Genomic DNA, 18,706 nt, shown 5'->3' with positions numbered 1-18,706 from the left:
TTATATAGCTATTACATGACTGTTTCTCATGTTTTACAGGCATGGGCACTACACTCTTTGTCAATGATAGTAGATTTAGCTGGCCCCTTGTACCATGTGCACGTGGAACCTACCTTATCTCTTGTTCTCATGTTGCTGTTGACTGTTCCTCCTGCTTATGCTGAAGTTCACCAAAGCCTTGGTCGCTGTTTAAATGCGCTTATTACGACACTGGGCCCTGAGTTGCAAGGTGTGCAATATACAATATTGTCAGCTTTGTTTGGTTTAGCAATAGAACTGCTGAACATTCTTTGAATGTGTGATTCAAATTTTATCAACAGATAAGAACATCTTAAGTTTGTTTTCTTTTTTTCTCATTGTAAGACAGTATTTTACAGGCCCTGAGTTTATGCAATCAGATGACATGACTGCTAGTCTTCTAAAAATAGTGTTTCTTTTTTACGTCTTTTCCTTTGTATGAACTGGTTCTCCAAGCCTTGCCTTGGACTGAAAATTCTGACGTTTAGCATGAAAACAGAACATATTAATATTTCAAGAGTTAGGAGCCAGTCTGTGTCTTAGTTATGATGCAAACATTTGAAATTCATATCTAAATTAGGTTTTAGATACCTACACACTGAAATTTCCACAGAGCAACGTAACCTTGCTTGCTGATATCAAAATATGACTCAGACATAGATGGTATCCTTTGAAAGGGTGAGTTATGGGTGGCTTGGGAAAAAGACAGATTATCATATTTTGAAAGAAAAGTTGGTGTTTTGAGAACAAAAACCAAAAACCTTTTTTCTTCTGAATATAGGCAGCAGTACAACGGTTTCAGCCCTAAGAACTTCCTGTCTCCTGGGCTGTGCAGTGATGCAAGATAATCCTGACTGCCTTGTTCAGGCTCAAGCCATCTCTTGCCTCCAGCAGCTTCACATGTTTGCTCCCCGACACGTCAACTTGTCTAGCCTTGTAAGCTGCCTATGTGTGAGTACACGTTTACTAGCCTATATCCTTGTATTTTAAAACATTTTGTTCAGAAACACTTTAAAAGTGCAGATGCTTCTTTAACCAGAGAAGCTGATCATTATGTAGTAGTGCGGTGTTTCATATATTCCTACAGGCAAGTACTCTGTTATTTCCATGTTTTTCCTCAGTTTCTTCTTCTCTTTTACAAGATGAGCACATTCTGTAGAAATCTTGGCCTTCTGAACTGCTTGCAAGTGTATTCTGCTGCTCTCATTAAGGCCAGTTGTCTGGCACGATACACCATCTATTACAACCTTGTGCTGTAATTTTACATTATTTTATGTTGGCCAGTATTTTTCCTCTGCTGTTTTTTATGTCTTAAGTGAAGGACTGATTAAAAAAAACCATGTGTGTACTAGTTACTGAGAATTGTTTTGTTTGGAGATTTTTTTTCATGATGGTGAAAAATTGTAGATTTTTCTGTTTTGTAATTTCTGTAGCTCTAATGCGTAAGTATACTGATTCTTGACAGTCAGTATAAAACTTTCTGACATTTCCATGAGCAATAGTCAAACTAGGTCTTTAAAAAAAATTAAACTCGTTTTTTCAGTCCGATTTGACAAAGCGGTGGGGGGTGTTTTTTGTTGCTGGGGTTTATTTTGTTTGGGTTTTTCCCCAAAAAAGGTCTCTCTGAGTAGCTGCTGTTTCCAAATGGTTAGTTCTATCAAGAAGGCAAAAATAATTTTCTGGTAGTTATTAGACTTGGTGGCTTTTCAAGGACTAGCTAGGGGGATTTTTATTTACTTATTTTACTTATTATTATTTTGGTAAGACTTTCTAGTCTCCCTGTAAATCAGAGGGAAACAGAAAAATCGGGTAATAAAGGTTTTGAGTGGGATTTTTTAGTTTGTTTTTTTATCTCTCTTGTCTATCTTAACACTTTTGTTATTTACATCTTCCCCTGAGTAGCACTTGTGTGTCGATAGTAACCATATATTGATTTTGTAGGAAGTTCAGATTCCTTCCATTTATCTTTATTCAGTTTGACTAGAGACATGATTGTGGGATCCAGGGAAAACTGAAGGAGAAGCTCTTTCAGCTCCACATTGTTAGACATGGATATACTAGTTGCAGGAGAACTAAAACTCATCTAAACTTTTTTGTCTTTTAACATATACCAGCTATGATTTTTTTTTCCTTCTATGGGTTATACACTTTTTTTTTACAGTGATAAAATCACAGCAAATCATATAAGTCACTCCCTTGCTCAGAGGATGTATTATTAATTGGGATCATGTGTAACCCATGGAGTTTACAGTCTGCTTCCATGTACAGTATGATCTCTCTAATAGCAAGTACCTACTAATAAACAGGATGTCATGACAAAGTCGTCTTCCCTATGTATTGCTGATTTTCATTGTTTTTGACAATTGTCTCAAAGTTCTTCATACAGTACTTCATGAACTTTATAAGAATAATTAAATTGCTCAGTTAAGAAGCAGCATGGTTCATGGCTCAGGTGTGTGTGTTCGTGCATCTCCACACACGTGCATGTTCACCTCTGCTCCAGGAACAATTGTGAGCTTCACAGGTGAGGTGTCCACCAAAGTCGGTCACCTCACATGGGTGAGCTTTTCTCATTGTAACGAACTTGTTACAGAGCTAAGGCCAGTGTTGCTGATACTGACAAGTCAGTAAACATCAATATGTTTCTCAAGTACCATAAACAAAGAAGGTTCGAGTGTGTGTTCCTCAGGTCTCTGAGAAGATCGCTGCACAAGCTGACTTCTGCATTTGCAGAACTCACCATCCATCCATCCATCTAGTTTCAACCCATTAACTCACCAACTTGATAGGGAAGCAGAATAAACTGTTAGACTGGTCCTGAAATCTACTCTTGGCTCTGTTGTTGACTTGGAAGGTGACCCTCAGCAAGTCATTCTCCATGAGTTAAAGTTTCTGCAAGTGGAGAAGAAGGTGTAACTGGCCTTTGCAACACATTTTGAGGTCTTAAGGGGAAGTGTAAAAGCTGGGCACTAGATAGTGTGGATATTCACCACTGCATTCTTCATTTAAGGCAGGAGAACAGGAGAGGCCAAGAATCTGTGGTCAGATAAGTTATCTTTTCCTTTTCTGTCCACAGAAATGTGAATTCTCACTCATAAAATCTTGAAAACAAATGTGCAAATTTATTTTCTTTTCTTGAGTAATATCTGAACCAACTTCCCTCTCCATTCTTTTCCCTCAAGGTTTCTGGAAAATTTCTGTGTCTTCAAACTTGCCTTTTTAAAATTCTGAAACAGACATTTACTTTTCTCCTCCTCCTCCTTTTCCTTCTAAATAAATGTAGCATTAGGCGTGCCAACACAATTGGTGTGAGCAGCTGCAAGCTGCCTCTCCCCCTGTCTTCCCCTCCCAGAGCATGCGGTCAAGAATTTAGGCCATTCAGTGTGTGCTAGCACTAACAAAACATGACTGAGGCAATGGATGCACAGCTTCACTGCCTTGTTTTTTGCTGTTTTATTTCTTTTTCAGTTGTGTCCATGTGCCTGTCATTGTCTGGCGTCCCTTCAACTTCTGAAAGTATTCCTTGTCTGTCAGTTGGATCTTTTCTCACAAGGCTTTGCATTTAACAGAGTCATACTTATCCTGTCAGTTAAATTCTTGGCCTCAGCAGGATAGAAATCATATGCTTTTAATCATGCCTAACATTAGCTCTAGAGCTAACTTATGTGAGCACAGACTTCTAAAGTAAGTTGATGATGTAGCGAACACCAGTTTTCAGCTGCAAGACGTTAAAGATATTTTGAAGCACAATAAGTATACAATATTAATAACTATGCCGTGCTGCTGTCTTGGTACAGTTTAACTTGTAATTTTAGGGGCAGCCGGCTTGCAATTTAAGTGTGTTCAACATTAAATATAAGATAAATGAACTAAGCAAACAAGGGTTTTGATATGTTTGAGATAAGATTCTGAATTTTAATATATGCTGAATTTACATGTAATGGTCTCCATGTGTGGTTGGTATCACTGTGATATCTATATTTTGGTTTTGTCATGACTGGTTTGTCATTTGTTTTTGTGCAGGAAATCTTGTTGGATAATTCTGTGTTGGTAGGTCCCTGAGCCTTGTTAATGCTAAACTTTTGCAGTTTGCAGTGGTGTTTTTTATTTAATCTTTTCTCTTTTTCTTTTAACCATTTTAATGTGATTTCTTTTAGCATGTCAAGTAACATTTGATTGTCATCCTAACCAGACCCTTCCTAACTTTCTGCAGATGGCAGACGTATATTTCATTTATGTTCTTAGCGAGCCATAATTTTGTTTTTAATGTCTTAAGCACAGAAGGGGAACTGTTTGTTCATTTAAGTCTGTATGTGATGCTTGCATTTTGTGTCTGTTATTTAGTCCTGTCCCCTGCTTATAATGTGGGAGAATGAGAGAGGTGAAAAATGTGCATCTTGCATTATTCAGTAGCCTGAATTGGATCCTCTGTTTTTTCCCTATTAAAAATGAGCACGCGGTTTATGCATGTCCAACTTGAAGCAGAATGTGTAGCCTGCTTGCATACGTGTTGCATTAAAAGCCTCACTTGTTTCAATTAAAGTATCTTGCAGACATACTTATTGAGTTAGATTTTCTTGTCTTTTAGAAGATTTATGCAGAAAGTGTATATTTGTGTATATTAAATATATAATTCTGAATATTGTAGATTGATGTGCATGCATTCAGAAGATAAAGCTTGGTTTTGTTAAAGTAACAAAGCTGAAATTCTCTATCAGTTACTCTTTTTGTCCTTAAGTTGTTCTTTTTATCTGTATATTAACTAATATATATTAGTCATTATGACTAACATATATTGACCTGTTGCTGACAAATGAGGAGCATGACCTTACTGCAAGGTTTTCCTGCAGCAGACACTCAGCTCTGTCTGTTTTAAGGATGTGACAGTTAAGGGTACACAATTACTTAGTTATAGAGAATAACTTTTTTTAATGGTAACCTAAGCTTAATTTAAAAGAAGCTGCATAAATATTGGTGTAGCCATAGCCTGGCCACACAGCTGGTTCATTGTATCTTTGTGATCCCCTTCAGAATGTTCTTAAAATTGCAAGCAAGCAAATAAAAATTGGAAAGTTCCACTCAAAAAACCCCAACAAAACAACGAAACCCACAAAAAACAAAAACAAACAAAGAAAACCCCAGACAAACAAAAAACCTTGAGGCTATGTTCTGGGTTTTTAAAGACTTTTTCCTTGTTCATTTAGTAATAAGTCTGTTATGATGTATTTTTCAATATGAAAACCAAACACTGGCCTGGTGGTGTTAAAACACGGTGATGCTATAAACTTCTTTGCTAAACTGCTCAGGAGAGCTGACTTGTCTCGGTGTGATACATTCACCAGTAACTCTCACCCTTCTTCCCACCATCTCTAAAACGTAATTTGATGTAATCTGAGTATATAATATTTTTTGTGTTCAAACTGAAGCAGTGTTCTCTTTGCCCTTTCTTATAAACTTCCTTTCATGCATGGAGTTCAGATTTACTAAAGCATGATTGACGGTCTCAGCCTTGGTTACGCTGGCATTTCTCTAGTTACGGCTGAGGATGATTTGAGTAATTTTCTCTTGCATTGAGTTTTGAAGCCCATTATATATACCCTGTAGTCAAAGAATAGAGTTAATTGTTCATTGAGACCATGATTCAGATGTCACTGAAGTTAATGGGGGTCTTTCTCTTGATATCTGTGGGAGTTGGATCCAGCCCCAAACCAGTCTTATAAGTCCTTTGGAGATAAAATGTTAAAAGTACTGATATGTTAAAATTGATTACAGGGGTTGCAGAACCTTTCATTTGAAGCTAAAAAAAAAAAGAAGCTGAGCAAGAATGGTATCAATTACATGCTTACTGACTTTACAGATTTGTCCTAACTGCAGTTGTTCAGAAAATACCAGCCTTGCTGAGGTATTGCTGTAAAGCTTTGTGAGCTATCTTACTGTTTCTTTTTGCATGTTTCAGGTGAATCTCTGTAGCTCATACTTACTATTGAGACGTGCAGTGGTAGCTTGCCTACGTCAGCTTGTGCAAAGAGAAGCTGCTGAGGTATCAGAATATGCTGTTGCATTCGTTAAAGAGAGCAGAGAAGACTTTACTCCAGGTAGTGTATTGAAGTTTTGAGATCAAAGAGTTTGATACATTGATAGTGAATTTTAGACACACTCCGCTATGGGTGTGAAAACTTTGCTACGTTCTTTAAATCTTTAACTCAAAAAGGTTTTCTGCTTCATTTCTCTATATAGTACCAAATTAAGGAGGCTGGATGCTTCCATAAGAACCCTTTCTTAGTGATGAAATGAAGATACTATTGCTTTTCATGTACTGTAGATAGTAAGGGTCACTACATGGAAAGTGCAAGTGGAGTTCCAGAGAAACCTAAGCCTGTCTAGCCAGTGGCTGTTGTAGTAACTGCTTCATAGGCCTGCATCTTACACGCGTATTCATAATTTTATTTTCCCACATAAATCTTTTCTTAAATTAAAAATCTGTCACTGAGGGAAGGTGTACAAAACCTGTTGAAAAAAGTGTCTGCTGACCTTTTTGGAGAACTAGTTAAGTAAAGATCAGCTGGGGTCCCTAGACTTTTCAACTTCCTAAAGGCTGGGTGTCACTTTGGATTTAAATTCAAACTCATTTGGAATTTTTTTAGGAAAGATTGACCATAGTCATTTTGTAAAACTGCTGATTTTTAAAATTGATAATATTGGGCAAATAAAAATTGGTCATAAACAAATGATTTCCATGTGTCTGATTTTGAACTTTGGAATTAGATGGCCAAAGTTAATATTTTTCTGGAGCTCAGCTGCTGTGTTGATGGTAATGCTGTGGAATGGCGTTAGTAAAAAGTTCAAAGTTTGTTTTGTATTCAGATGACTTAGACGTGGTATAAAAGCAATTAATACTATCATTCCAAAAGTATTTCCGGGCTAGATACTTGTTCACAAGATACTCTGTGCAACCTTCAGTGGGATTTCTGTGTTCGTTTACTGCACTTTTGTGATGCACAGCGTTCAGCTCACAAACTTTTTATTGTTAGCAGATGTGAACATCAGAGAAATAGGCCTGGAGGGGGCATTGCTGGGCTTGCTGGACAAAGAGTTGGATCAAAGATTATGCCAAGATATCAAAGAGACTCTGACTCACATGCTTACTTCAATGGCAGTTGAAAAGCTCTCTTTTTGGCTGAAGCTTTGTAAAGATGTTCTTGCTGCCTCAGCCGGTAAGTCCTAATACACACAATGCAAATAAGGCCTGCAGCAGTGCAGTATGTCACTGAGGGAAAATGTTCTTGTTTCTTGAATGCTTGGCATTTATGAAATGTATGTCCTTCATATTGAAATAGTGGACCCTTTAACTTAGTTCTTTCAGGAGGAACATGGCTTTCTCCCTTCTGATTGCCTTTTCCCTATTGAGTGAGTTTTTGTAAATGTTTCAGTATGTCTTGCCTCTTCAAATTCTTGTTGATTTATAGTCCTAATGCTAACTTATTTCCATATCAGACGTGGAAATGCAGTATACTTTTTAGCTTGTGCAGCCTGTGCAAGTACCTACAAGAAAAATATTCAGACCTTCTCTTCTATTAAGAATAAGAAAGATGCAGACCTACTATATCATAATGAATCTTCTGAGCAGATAAAATTAATTACTGTGCTGAATAGGGGGTGGGGGGGGGGGGAAACTGAGGGTTTTTTTACCTGCAGTGCAGGAGGAAAACTTCTTGGATTTAGATTTTTTGATTTGGAAAGAGAATGTCTAATGTCTCACACTTATTTTAGAAGGTTGGGACTTTTTTTTTCTTTCACTTCTTTTACTGCAGTTCTTCATTTACTTTCATGGTATTGATCTTGTTTTCCAGCAATATCAACAAAATGCAGACAGTTTTCTTACTGTTTGTTTTTTTTTAATTCTAGCATTTACTGTCAGACACTCTAAGGTTGAAGGGTATCATAGTGAATTGGAGGCTAGTGATTGACTGAAGAGATTTTCTTATGAATCTTTCTGTAGTTTCAGTTACAGTAAGAAAGAATATTACATTTCTTCTTCCCCCCTTCCCCACCCCCCCGTCCTAAATACAGACTTCAATACAGTAGCCTCGATAGATACTACTCAAGAAGAGGAAACTGCCAAAGTGGATGATGCCTCTGTATTAACATCTGACAGCGACGATAGGTTCCATCCTTTCAGTAACCCACGATGGTCTACCAGAGTTTTTGCTGCAGAGTGTATCTGTAAAATTATAAGCCAATGTGAAAATGCAGGCAGTGCACATTTTGACATAACTTTGGCTCAGGAAAGAAAACAACGTGATTCGAGAGGTATGTGTTAAGTACTGAAAGAAATTCACACAATGCAAAGTATGCTTAAAATAAATGCTGGCTGTTTGCATCTTAATGAAATTCATCATAAATATGTTGTTTGTAGTCATTGAAAACTTTAGTTACTCTGATTAGAAGTGTAGAGCAATTCTTATGTGCCAAAATGTCAGGATATCACTGCAGCATTTACACTCACGTTCCTGGTTATAGCACCATGGCATACGCGCAGGAAGCCATTGTTTTTGCAGAAGCACTAGCAATCAGAGATGATAGCTGGCACCAGCCCACAGCATCATGGGCTGGTATCTGGGAGTATGACTAAAAAAAGTCCACTTTTTTTCTTTCTATAATTTGCATAATTACCAGTACAAACACAGTGCAAATTTTTAGTACCTCTGGGTTTATCTGGAGGTATTTTCCCTGAAAAACCTTTTTAGAAAATCTGCCTCATACATAAACATACTTGTGCTTGATTCCAAGTACTATTTTTTTCCCATTCAAATGGAAAGGAGCCTAGATCAGCTAACATAAGATGTCCAAGTAAGACTGTTGTATTTGTAAGCTGCTTAAGTGAATCCTTGGTAAAATATAAAATACACATTTTGAAAATGTTGGGAGCAGTCTTACAAAATATATCTAAAGCTAAATTTAATAAAACTTTTCTTTTTTAAATTTCTGTTTTCTCCTCAGATGACTTTCTGGTCTTGCATTTAGCTGACTTGATCCGTATGGCATTTATGGCTGCCACAGATCACAGTGATCAACTCCGTCTTTCTGGGCTCCAAACGTTGCTAATTGTTGTTCGGAAGTTTGCAGCTGTTCCAGAACCAGAGTTTCCAGGTCATGTAATTCTGGAGCAATACCAAGCCAATGTAAGCACCACTGCTAATAACTTTTAAAAGTTTATAGTTACAGTTAATCACTAAAAGAAGTTTGCTTTTTGCAGTGTGTAGGGCTAGAGTTGAGTTTCGGTTCGTGTGTTACTGAAACTCTTATTAATTTCTTCGGACTTAACTTCCTTGGAAAGTGTCTTTTCAGTTAGTATATGTTTTAGCTGCAAAGTTTTTTCAGGTTTCAGCATTTTTCCCTCTTTCCTATTTGAATACACAAAATAAAAATAGAACTTTGGGCGGTTTTTTTAAACACCTTGGTTTTAAAGTGCGGAAGTATTACAAGAAATATTAAAAATTACTGTCATTTAAAACTCTGCTTAGAAATAAGTAGCCTTTGCACACCAGAGATCACACTAGGAGATCTTGGTCAGTAAATAAGCTAGAGGAGGTAAAAGCATGGATTGTACTCACAAGGTCTATCTCAGTTAAGTCTTGGTTGAGACTTAACTGATGACTTAAAAGATGTCCTGATCATCTTGTGTCCCAAACTCCACTTGCATTAAATATGACAGACAGCTGTGTTAAGCCTCATCTGGATCCAATTCTTCAATTTCTGTCATGCATTGAATAGGTCAAATCACTTTGATATAAATGGAGACATCTTGACACTGGAGAGATCCTTACTCTGAAGACATCCTAAGCCACTTTGGTGTTGTTTTTGCCATTAAAATTCTGTTCTACTGGCACTTCTTTGTGGGAAAGAAGTGCCTTGATCTAGTCTGGAACTACAAAGGGAAAAATACACAATCTGCCCTTGCTGTCCAAACCCATCAAGCAGGTCACAAGTAGAGCTAATAATTCTCCTTTTAGCCTTCACTACCCTTAAAGCATTTCTGCTAACACTACGCATAGGTCTTCTCATAGAAGCTGTTTCATAGAGGTTGAAGAGATGTGAAGCAGTTAAATATCTAGTGTTTTTCTTGTCAATTTTTTTTTCCATAACAGTAACTGGAAATAGAGGGTTGTATGTTTTCCAGACTTAAGTAATTGTTTTTTCGAAATCTTGTTCAGAAGTTCCTTAAATGAAGTCTGAGCTTTAGAGGGTCTTAAGAAACTGTTATTAACTGTCATTACAACTAACCCCTTTTCACTTATTTTCACAAACTTGTGTTTGTAGTACTTGTCCCACACTTTGTACTTTCATCCCAAAGAGCATCAGACTTGACTGATGACCTGAAAATTCAGACATAAAGCAGCAAGGGAAGTTTTCATTAGCCTTTAGTGAAATAGCTTTCAACAATGATTGGAGGTGAAATCTCTGCAACTTGCTGAATATGTTTGTGTTCTCCCACTTTGCAAAGTTGTCCAACTTCAGCTGTTTGTTTCCTTAAATCTGTATTCTTTTTGAGTAAGGAGTAAGTAAGGATATGTCACTCATTAGGTGTCTTGCAAGTCCTTCAGGGTTTGGAACATTGTGTTTTTCTTTAGAGGGCTTATCATGAAGTCAAAGGTTTCAGGAAGGAAGAGGTTTCTGTTTCAGTTTGAGACTGTGCAAAAAATAGAATCAGCTTTGAAGTTTCGTCTCAAAGAGAGCCGTGTCTTCAGTGTAAGCAAAACTAAACAATAAAACTGAGACTGCAGCTGTCTCCCTGCTCTTTAACCTCACTGAAACAGCCTGTGGAAAAAGGAAAAGGAAGCTATGCTTTATAAAGGAAAACTGCAACAAAACCCGCTTATGAATAGTAATTATTTAGTTAATTGCTCACTATGTATTAAATGTTGTATAACTTCTCTTTAGGTTGGAGCAGCACTTAGGCCTGCCTTTGCCCCTGAAACTCCCCCTGATGTCACAGCAAAAGCATGTCAGGCAAGTGTTGAAAGTCAGAAGTCCTAGGTAATAGACCCTCTGAAATTTTCTTTTTGCTTGATAAGCCACATTAGAAAAAAGAAATAGATCCTCTAGCCTCTGATCCTCAGTGTATACAAAATAAAGTTACCTCTGTTTTGTAACAAGTCAGAGATTTTATGCAGTTTAAAATCTTTTGAGAAACTTTGTAGCAGTTGATGCCTTGGCTGTTATTCATGACTTCCCTCTAATGTTGTTGGCATTCATTACTTATGTATACTAAACCTTGACATTATTAACATTGATTATTATCCAAGAGTAACTGTATCTCAGTAGAAGTGAAATGTGTTTTTCATAATTTTACTGATGGAAAAGAGTATCCAGTAGTGTTTGGCTCTTGTTTCTCATTATTTCTGTTTTGCAACACTAGGTGTGCAGTGCCTGGATAGCAAGTGGTGTAGTAAGTGATCTTAATGACCTTCGAAGGGTTCACCAGTTGCTTGTATCCTCTTTGGTCAAAGTGCAGGCTGGGAAAGAAGCACAAAGTCAACAGTATAATGAAAGCACCTCAACTATGGAGATACTGGCTGTGCTTAAGGCTTGGGCAGAGGTTAGTGTAACAACTCTGTAATGATAGTCTGGTTATCTGGTAGGTGAGTTAGAACCTTTCACACAGGATGCTTTCAGGAATTTCTTACAGTCTTCATTCAACAGCAGTTGCTGGTCCTTTGCTTTGATACCTCTGAATAGTACGTGAACTTTGTAAACTTGACAAAAGCACTGCTAGTTAAACTGTATTAGACTACACTTTCAGAAATATGTCTAGCACTTCAGAAATATGAATTTCTTAACATGTTCTGATATTTCAATATTCACTTCAAATTGCCGTGGTATAAATGGCTATGGTGATGGTCTACTGAATGTACCATTTTAAATAGGTGTCATTTTTCTCATTATCTGTTGGCATTTAATTTCTTACAGGTTGTTAAATCATAAATGCTGGAGATGGATATTCACAAAAGCTAACTTCACTGAAACTGGTCTCCTATGTCTCTTCTATAGTTGAGGAGAAGAGTTTCCCTCCAGGGGCATTTGGAGACTAGAGAGGGCTGCTGATCTAAAACATTCTCAAGCCTATCTTTTTCAATAGCTAGAGAGGCGTCCAGGGAAATTAACCTTCTCACATTGAAACTCAAAGTTTGCAAATGATGCAAGACTGTACTCTTAATTCTTTACTGCTAACACAGAGTAATACGTAGTTTTGAGAAGTTGATTGCAAGTGCAATATTTCATTTTAGTTTCAAGTAGATTTAGGAATTATTTGACTGTGGTTTCAGCATCATGATTATGTATGTATGTTATTTGAAAATAAGTTCTTAGTCTTGTAGCTATAACTATAGCAGTGTTTGATGGTTGGAAGCTGAAGCTGGACAGGTAGTACATTAATTTTTAAGAGTAGGAAAGTTAACTGCAGCTATGTTTAGGAATTTTAGTAGGTTTCCCTTTATTGGGACTTTTGCATCAAGATTAGCTGGGCGAGTGGATTCAGAAGGTTTAGAAAATAAGTACTTTTTCACCCATGTCTGCTGGACAGGAGTAGATTCTAGGAACACTCATGCCTGCAGGCAGCCACGCTAATCATCACAGTGGTTTTCCAAGGGTTAATTTTTGTAAATCTCTCCCCAAATACATGAACAGGTTTACATAGTTGCAGTTGAAAAGCAGAAAAATCAAAATGATGGATACAGTCGCTGTTTAAAAATTGCAAACTCTGCAGAAGAAAGCTACAGAGATGTAACATCTTCAGCCAGTGGACTTCTGGACTTAGTGCAGGCAGATCTTGGAACACTGAGCAAGCTCTGGCTTGCTGCACTTCAGGATTTTGCTCTCTTAACTTTGCCTTCAGAATATGCATTGCAACTACCTGCTGAAGGTAAGAAGGCAAATCAATTGTATTTTCATAGGTCACTTCTAAGTACACATCATTAATATCTTAGCTGACTTGTGTTGAGAGCACAGTAAGATTAAATTGTATAGAGTATACTAATATTTGTGTACCCATTTAAAGATAAAGACCGCTTTTGAGAACAGAGGTTTCAGTGATGTGAAAAGTACTTTGTTTGGTATTCTTGATTCTTGGGTAATGTCATGGTTGAAAGCAGAAAAAGGTAATTGTATTAGATTCTATCTAAATAAATCTGAATTAAGTGCCCTCGTCAGCCTGAATTTTAATATTGCATGTTTTAAAAAAACAGCCGTACATAAAATAAGGTAAATATCATTTCGATAAAAAGAAGAATCCTCTTTTATAAGAATGAGAAAATATGGTAGTTGAAAATAAGTTACATTCTTAAAACTGTAACTTCTTTTCTTGTAGGCGGTACATTTTATACAGCAGAGACAATTGAAAATGCCAGGCGCCATTACTACAACTCCTGGGCACTGATACTTTATGCTACAGCATTATGGCTTACTAGCACAGGTTTCATCATTGTTGATCCAGATGAAGGAGTTACCAATCTCTCTAGACCTGTCACCCCAACTACGATGTGTCAAGATTCTTCGACCAGGCCCTTGGTGAAGTCTCCTGAAGATGTGAATACTGACAGATTTCATCTTATCTTGGGTTAGTGAGTGCATAATCTGTCTAGATGCTGTAACCAAAAATACCATTTTTAATAGATAAAACTGTTAGCAAACAAATATTTAATTATTCACATAACTGCATCATTGAACATTGCTTCTCTTAGAAAAATATACAGTCAGAAGAATTTTAAGTCCTAGTGAGAAAATTGTAGACCATTTTCCCAAATGTAATAGAAAAAACACTCAGGGTCATCTAAACAAGTCCTAAGTGAGTACTTACTGCTCTGCTCATAAACATGCAAATTCAAGGGTGGTTTTTATTGTGGTTGTAGCACTACAGTTACAGAGTGTATGGTTTAGCATCACGGAAGTACAGTTTTACATCACAGTTGGTACACAGTGTGCAGGTTGGAAGGGACTTGTGGAGGTCATCTTGTCCACCATCTCTTGCTTAAGCAGGGCCACCTAAAGCCAGTTGCCCAGGACCATGTCCAGACGACTTTTGAATATCTCCAAGGATGGAGACTGCACAACCCGTGCTAGTGCTCAGTCACCCTCATGGTAAAAAATCTGTTTCCTTAAGTTTGCATAAAGCTCTGTTTAAGCCTCTGCTACTGCAGAGGCTAATCAGGCACTTGAATTCAGTCCCAGTTCTCTAAATTTACACAGTTAGACGTTTCTGGTTGTATTGTTTGTTGCATTGTCTCTCTTTTCTATCCTTCTTTTGTGATCCCTTTTTAGAATGGATTTATATGACCCAGATGCATATGGCTTCTTCCCAGTGTTCCTGCACAGAGCCAGCTTCCTTTTAAATTCCACTGCTCCCTCAGTTTAAAGTGGGACCTCTGATATAAAAGCTGTTCATTTCTCCTGCTTTCCTATACTACTGGATTAGGGCTTCAAATGTCATATACTTTACCATGGACACCCGGCTTGTTTATTCTGCTTCTGAACACATTCCACTCGTTCCTTTTCAGGGACGCTTTCTGTTGCACAGCAGTTCTTTAGTGTGCACTGATCAGTTTCCCAGGACATCACACAGTTTGGAATTACAGCTGTACAACTGGGATGAAAATATGGATCACACTTCACATGAAGTTTATCTTCCATGTTAGAAAATGTCATCTGAAGAGTGCTGAAAGCTCAGAAAAAAAGTGATTGCTTTTATCTGGTCTAGGATTTGCAAGCTTAGCTTCATGTAATTGACTTGTTGCTGGTGGTCCAGTTGTGGTAGCTGGGATCTTTAGCATTTTTGTAAAATGGGAAGATAAAGCCTTAGCCCTTGAGTTTGTGAACTATTATTGCTTTCTCTGTTATTTCCTTCTATTAAATAAATCAGTGTGATTAGGCAAATATTCTGCTATATACTCATTATGAATTGTCTGCCTATTCACTGACCCTTGAGTTTTGTGTTTTTCCTCAGAAATTGCTCTTTTTTAATATTTATTTATTCATGCTAATCACCACATGACTGCATCTTATACTGTCTAGAAGCTGAAGTTCTTTCATTGTTTTGGAGTGCTTGCCCCAAGATATTATCAGTAGGAGATGAATTCACTTAATATAAAATACAAGTACTATTCCTATGTCTGCTCCAACCTACTGTTAGGTTACTTAGTATCTGACAAAATTACTTCTTAAAATTTCAAGCTAATATGTTTTTTTTCTTCTGATGCTTACAGGAATTAGCGTGGAATTTCTCTGCTCTCCTCGATCAGATGCAGCAATGGAGAACATTATTGCTTGCTTACGTGCCCTACAGGCACTCTTCGATGTTCCATGGCCGAGGTCTAAAATAGGTGGTGATCAGGTAATGTCTTAATGATCAAAAGTCCTTCAGAATTAAGGTATAATTTTAGTTTAAAAGACTTTCAAGATTACTTGGGGTTTTTTTAGCAATTTTATGTGCCTTATCTCTTAATTACCATGATTAGTATTTTGTTGGGAGAACCGAGCAGGACTGCTGCTACTGGGAGCTAGGAGTTAGATGTTGAAGAAAATCCAATTCCTGTGATTGCATCAATTATATGCTGTTCCTTAATGAGATTAATAAGAGTAATACTCTTGGCTTTAACAAATACTAACAAGCTTCTAAAATTCCTGCATTAAAATGAGAACATAGTAAGCATTTTTCTTACTGTAGGAGTTGGGTGTAGAGCTGCTGAATGTTTTACATCGACTGATACTGACCAGAGAATCACCTGATATTCAGCTTGCTGCCCTTGAAGTGGTTCGACTGATTCTTTTTGCAGCTCAGGAACATGTGAAGGAAAAGCGGAGAAGCGCAGAAGGTACAGTAATATATGAGATGCTGAATACATATTATCAAAGTTAAATCAGATCCTTTTTGGTAGGCTGGATTCTTGAAGGTGATATTCCAAAATGCATCTTAATTGAACTGTTCCACAGTTACTGGCTAATCCTGGCTTACCTGAGTCAGCACCTGGACTGGACATAAGAAACTGGGCAGTATGATAGATAGCAAGTGGTTTTGGTGGTGAGTAGAGGGCATGAAGTGAGGAGGAAGCCTGAGAAACTGCAGTTGGGTCAGTCTTGTGTGGTGTTAGGGAGGGAGGAGCCTTAATGAAAAGCTGGGATCAGCTGCAGTACAGCAATGGAGAGACTCAGCACACACAGCTGTTAGAAGCCAGACTCCACTAGTTAATCTGATCGTAGCTTTCTAAAGTTCTTATTCCAAAAGAAGCAAAACACTTATATCAAGTGACATAATACTGGCATGGTGCCTCAGCACGCTGTACTTCTAAATCTACTGCACACACCTTTGCATTTTGACAATCAGCACATAGTTTGCTTATTCAGAAGGATGGATGTTTGCCAGTAGAACTTTGAATGCATATGCATGCACATATACATGTACCAAGATTATCACTTGGTGATGAAACAGTCTTAAACAGTAAACTTTCTGGAAATGAGGTACAGCCTGCAGATTTCTGCCATATTTCTTCTTTTTGTTTTAGTTGATGATGGTGCTGCAGAAAAGGAAACGTTACCAGAATTTGGGGAAGGCAAAGACACAGGAGGACTGGTGCCTGGGAAATCATTAGTCTTCGCAACACTGGAGTTGTGTGTTTGTATTCTTGTCAGACAGCTTCCCCAGCTCAACCCTAGATTAACTTGTAGCCCTGCAGTTCAATCTGGAAAACATCTGTTATTGTCAGAAGATGGAAGTAGACTGGTAGCAGCAGCATTAGTTATTCTCTCTGATGTTCCTGCAATCTGCTCTCCTGAAGGTATGCTGTTTCATCACAAGGAAAGATTAATAAAAGAATATTGGGCTCCTCCGAGCCCCCACGTTATTACTTCATTTTCTCAGCTGGATAAATCTGGCAGCAAGTTTTGTTGATTTGCCTGTGACAGTTTCCTGTTCTAATTATGTTTTTGACTGTCAGATTATAAAACAAGTTACAAAACTGAAGCAATTAATGGAGCAGGTTTTCTTTTACTTCCACATGTAGCAGTGCAATTAATAGATTTATTTTGTATGGGGAAGAATATGATAGCTACGTGACTCTATTGTATTTGAATGCTCTATTCTGGAATTTGTAATGCAGATACAAATTACATTTAAAAGGGAAATGTATCATGTTACCTTCTACTAAAAGCCATCATTTGCACATTAGGAAACCGCTCTAAGGAGTTATGGTTGATTTCTTAGATCAGTTGAATTGTACCCATCGTTCATTTTGGATTCACTCCAGTCTTTAAGATGGTTCCCCCTCAATATTGTAATAATATGAATTATTATAAACTATTTCTACACTACTCCTCTGTCCCTCCCTGAGGTATCTGTGTTACACCTTATGCAATTTTTTGCATTTACCATCCCTGGAAATTTATACTTTTCTCTTAATATGTTCTCCGTTACAAGATTCTTCGTTGAGGGATAGCATACTCCAAATGGAATAGTAGGCAGTTCTTGCTGTTAAACAAATACAGCATCATTTAGATCTGAGCACAGTTATTTTGTATGAAAAATAATCTGTGATTTTTCTTTTCTTCCTGTAGTTCTTTTTGTCTTAAACTGTTAATAACAAAATATTAAGTTATTCCACAAACTAAGAGCTTGCAGGATCAGACCAGATGGGATGTTTACACTAGAGAACTTAAGCATTTAAGTCAGGTGACTAAAATGAGGAGCTTAAGCTTATTTATACAGTCAGTTGAATAAGGAAGCATCTCAAAAGTCAACTCATATAGTCAAAGAGAAGAGAACTCCTATGTGGTATCACATAATTTTTTTCCTCTTTGATAGGTATTTGAAGTTATAATCCTGTGACTTCCACGTGTCTTACCTCAGGCACCTGTCATGATATGCATGCATAATAAAATTTTCAAATAACTTTTCCTACTGAATTCCAACAGTGAATTTCCAGAGACTTGTCTGTTTAGAGATAGAAGGTAGATGTCCTCAGATTCAGAAAATATTTATGCATATGTCAGGTACCCTCGCTATTCAAGAGGTCTCTCGGAACATAAATGTATTAAAATCTTAAAAACCATAAGCATTTTGCTGATTAGGGAAGGACACAAGCATATTAAGTGATATGCTTAACTCTGTGCTTTGCTAAACCAGAACTTAAAACGAGCAACACATAAGTAAGCACGTTTCTAGACTGTCTCCAATATGTACAGAATTCTGTATTACTATTAGATCCAAAGACGTAAGAATAGACAGAACTGCTATGCCAAGATACTCCTGTGATTTTTTTCTTTCTTTTTTCTTTCCTTTAATATTCTCTTACTCTGACAGTCTTCTATCAGATTCTCAGGGAGAGATGAAGATCTGCTCAGTAGGCTGTGCAATAACGTGCTTCTCTCCTTAGGTCTCCTCTTTTCCAAAGTGTTTGTTAGAGTTTTTTATTATCATTCCAGGAAATTTTTTTGCACATTTTTAATCTGAGATCTTCTGATTAATCTTACTAAATTCTTGACTCCAGTGATTTCCTAGAGCAATGACATCCTTGGCTAACTACACATCACGTGGGAGAAGTATTTCCTCTCACCAGTTTTGAAATTACCCTCTGTTAATTTCCTTCGCTGTAGTCTTCATTGCTAAGTGAAAAAAGAGAATCCAGGAAAACGGCGTCATTTT

At 37.3% G+C, this 18,706-nt stretch overlaps 1 protein-coding gene across 3 annotated transcripts in view; it reads left to right on the top strand.

Annotated features, from left to right (window-relative positions):
* HEATR5A (HEAT repeat containing 5A) overlaps nucleotides 1–18,706 on the top strand; it is a 49,488-nt gene that overhangs the window by 27,083 nt on the left and 3,699 nt on the right. For 2 of the 3 annotated variants that reach the window (XM_010179903.1, XM_010179905.1), the window contains exons 19-31: nucleotides 40–229; nucleotides 800–969; nucleotides 5,975–6,113; nucleotides 7,053–7,232; nucleotides 8,089–8,328; nucleotides 9,019–9,200; nucleotides 10,960–11,028; nucleotides 11,438–11,617; nucleotides 12,706–12,940; nucleotides 13,385–13,633; nucleotides 15,276–15,403; nucleotides 15,737–15,884; nucleotides 16,572–16,844. In XM_010179903.1, the coding sequence (XP_010178205.1) occupies nucleotides 40–229; nucleotides 800–969; nucleotides 5,975–6,113; nucleotides 7,053–7,232; nucleotides 8,089–8,328; nucleotides 9,019–9,200; nucleotides 10,960–11,028; nucleotides 11,438–11,617; nucleotides 12,706–12,940; nucleotides 13,385–13,633; nucleotides 15,276–15,403; nucleotides 15,737–15,884; nucleotides 16,572–16,844 (2,383 nt within the window). Of the gene's footprint in view, nucleotides 1–39; nucleotides 230–799; nucleotides 970–5,974; nucleotides 6,117–7,049; nucleotides 7,233–8,088; nucleotides 8,329–9,018; nucleotides 9,201–10,959; nucleotides 11,029–11,437; nucleotides 11,618–12,705; nucleotides 12,941–13,384; nucleotides 13,634–15,275; nucleotides 15,404–15,736; nucleotides 15,885–16,571; nucleotides 16,845–18,706 lie in introns of all 3 variants that reach the window. The other variant, XM_010179904.1, reaches the window with a different exon arrangement.

This window comes from Mesitornis unicolor, unplaced genomic scaffold, assembly GCF_000695765.1.
Source record: "Mesitornis unicolor isolate BGI_N332 unplaced genomic scaffold, ASM69576v1 scaffold6082, whole genome shotgun sequence".
NCBI lineage: Eukaryota > Metazoa > Chordata > Aves > Mesitornithiformes > Mesitornithidae > Mesitornis > Mesitornis unicolor.
The sequence above is the reverse complement of the archived record's forward strand: the minus strand, read 5'-3'. Positions and strand labels throughout refer to the sequence as shown.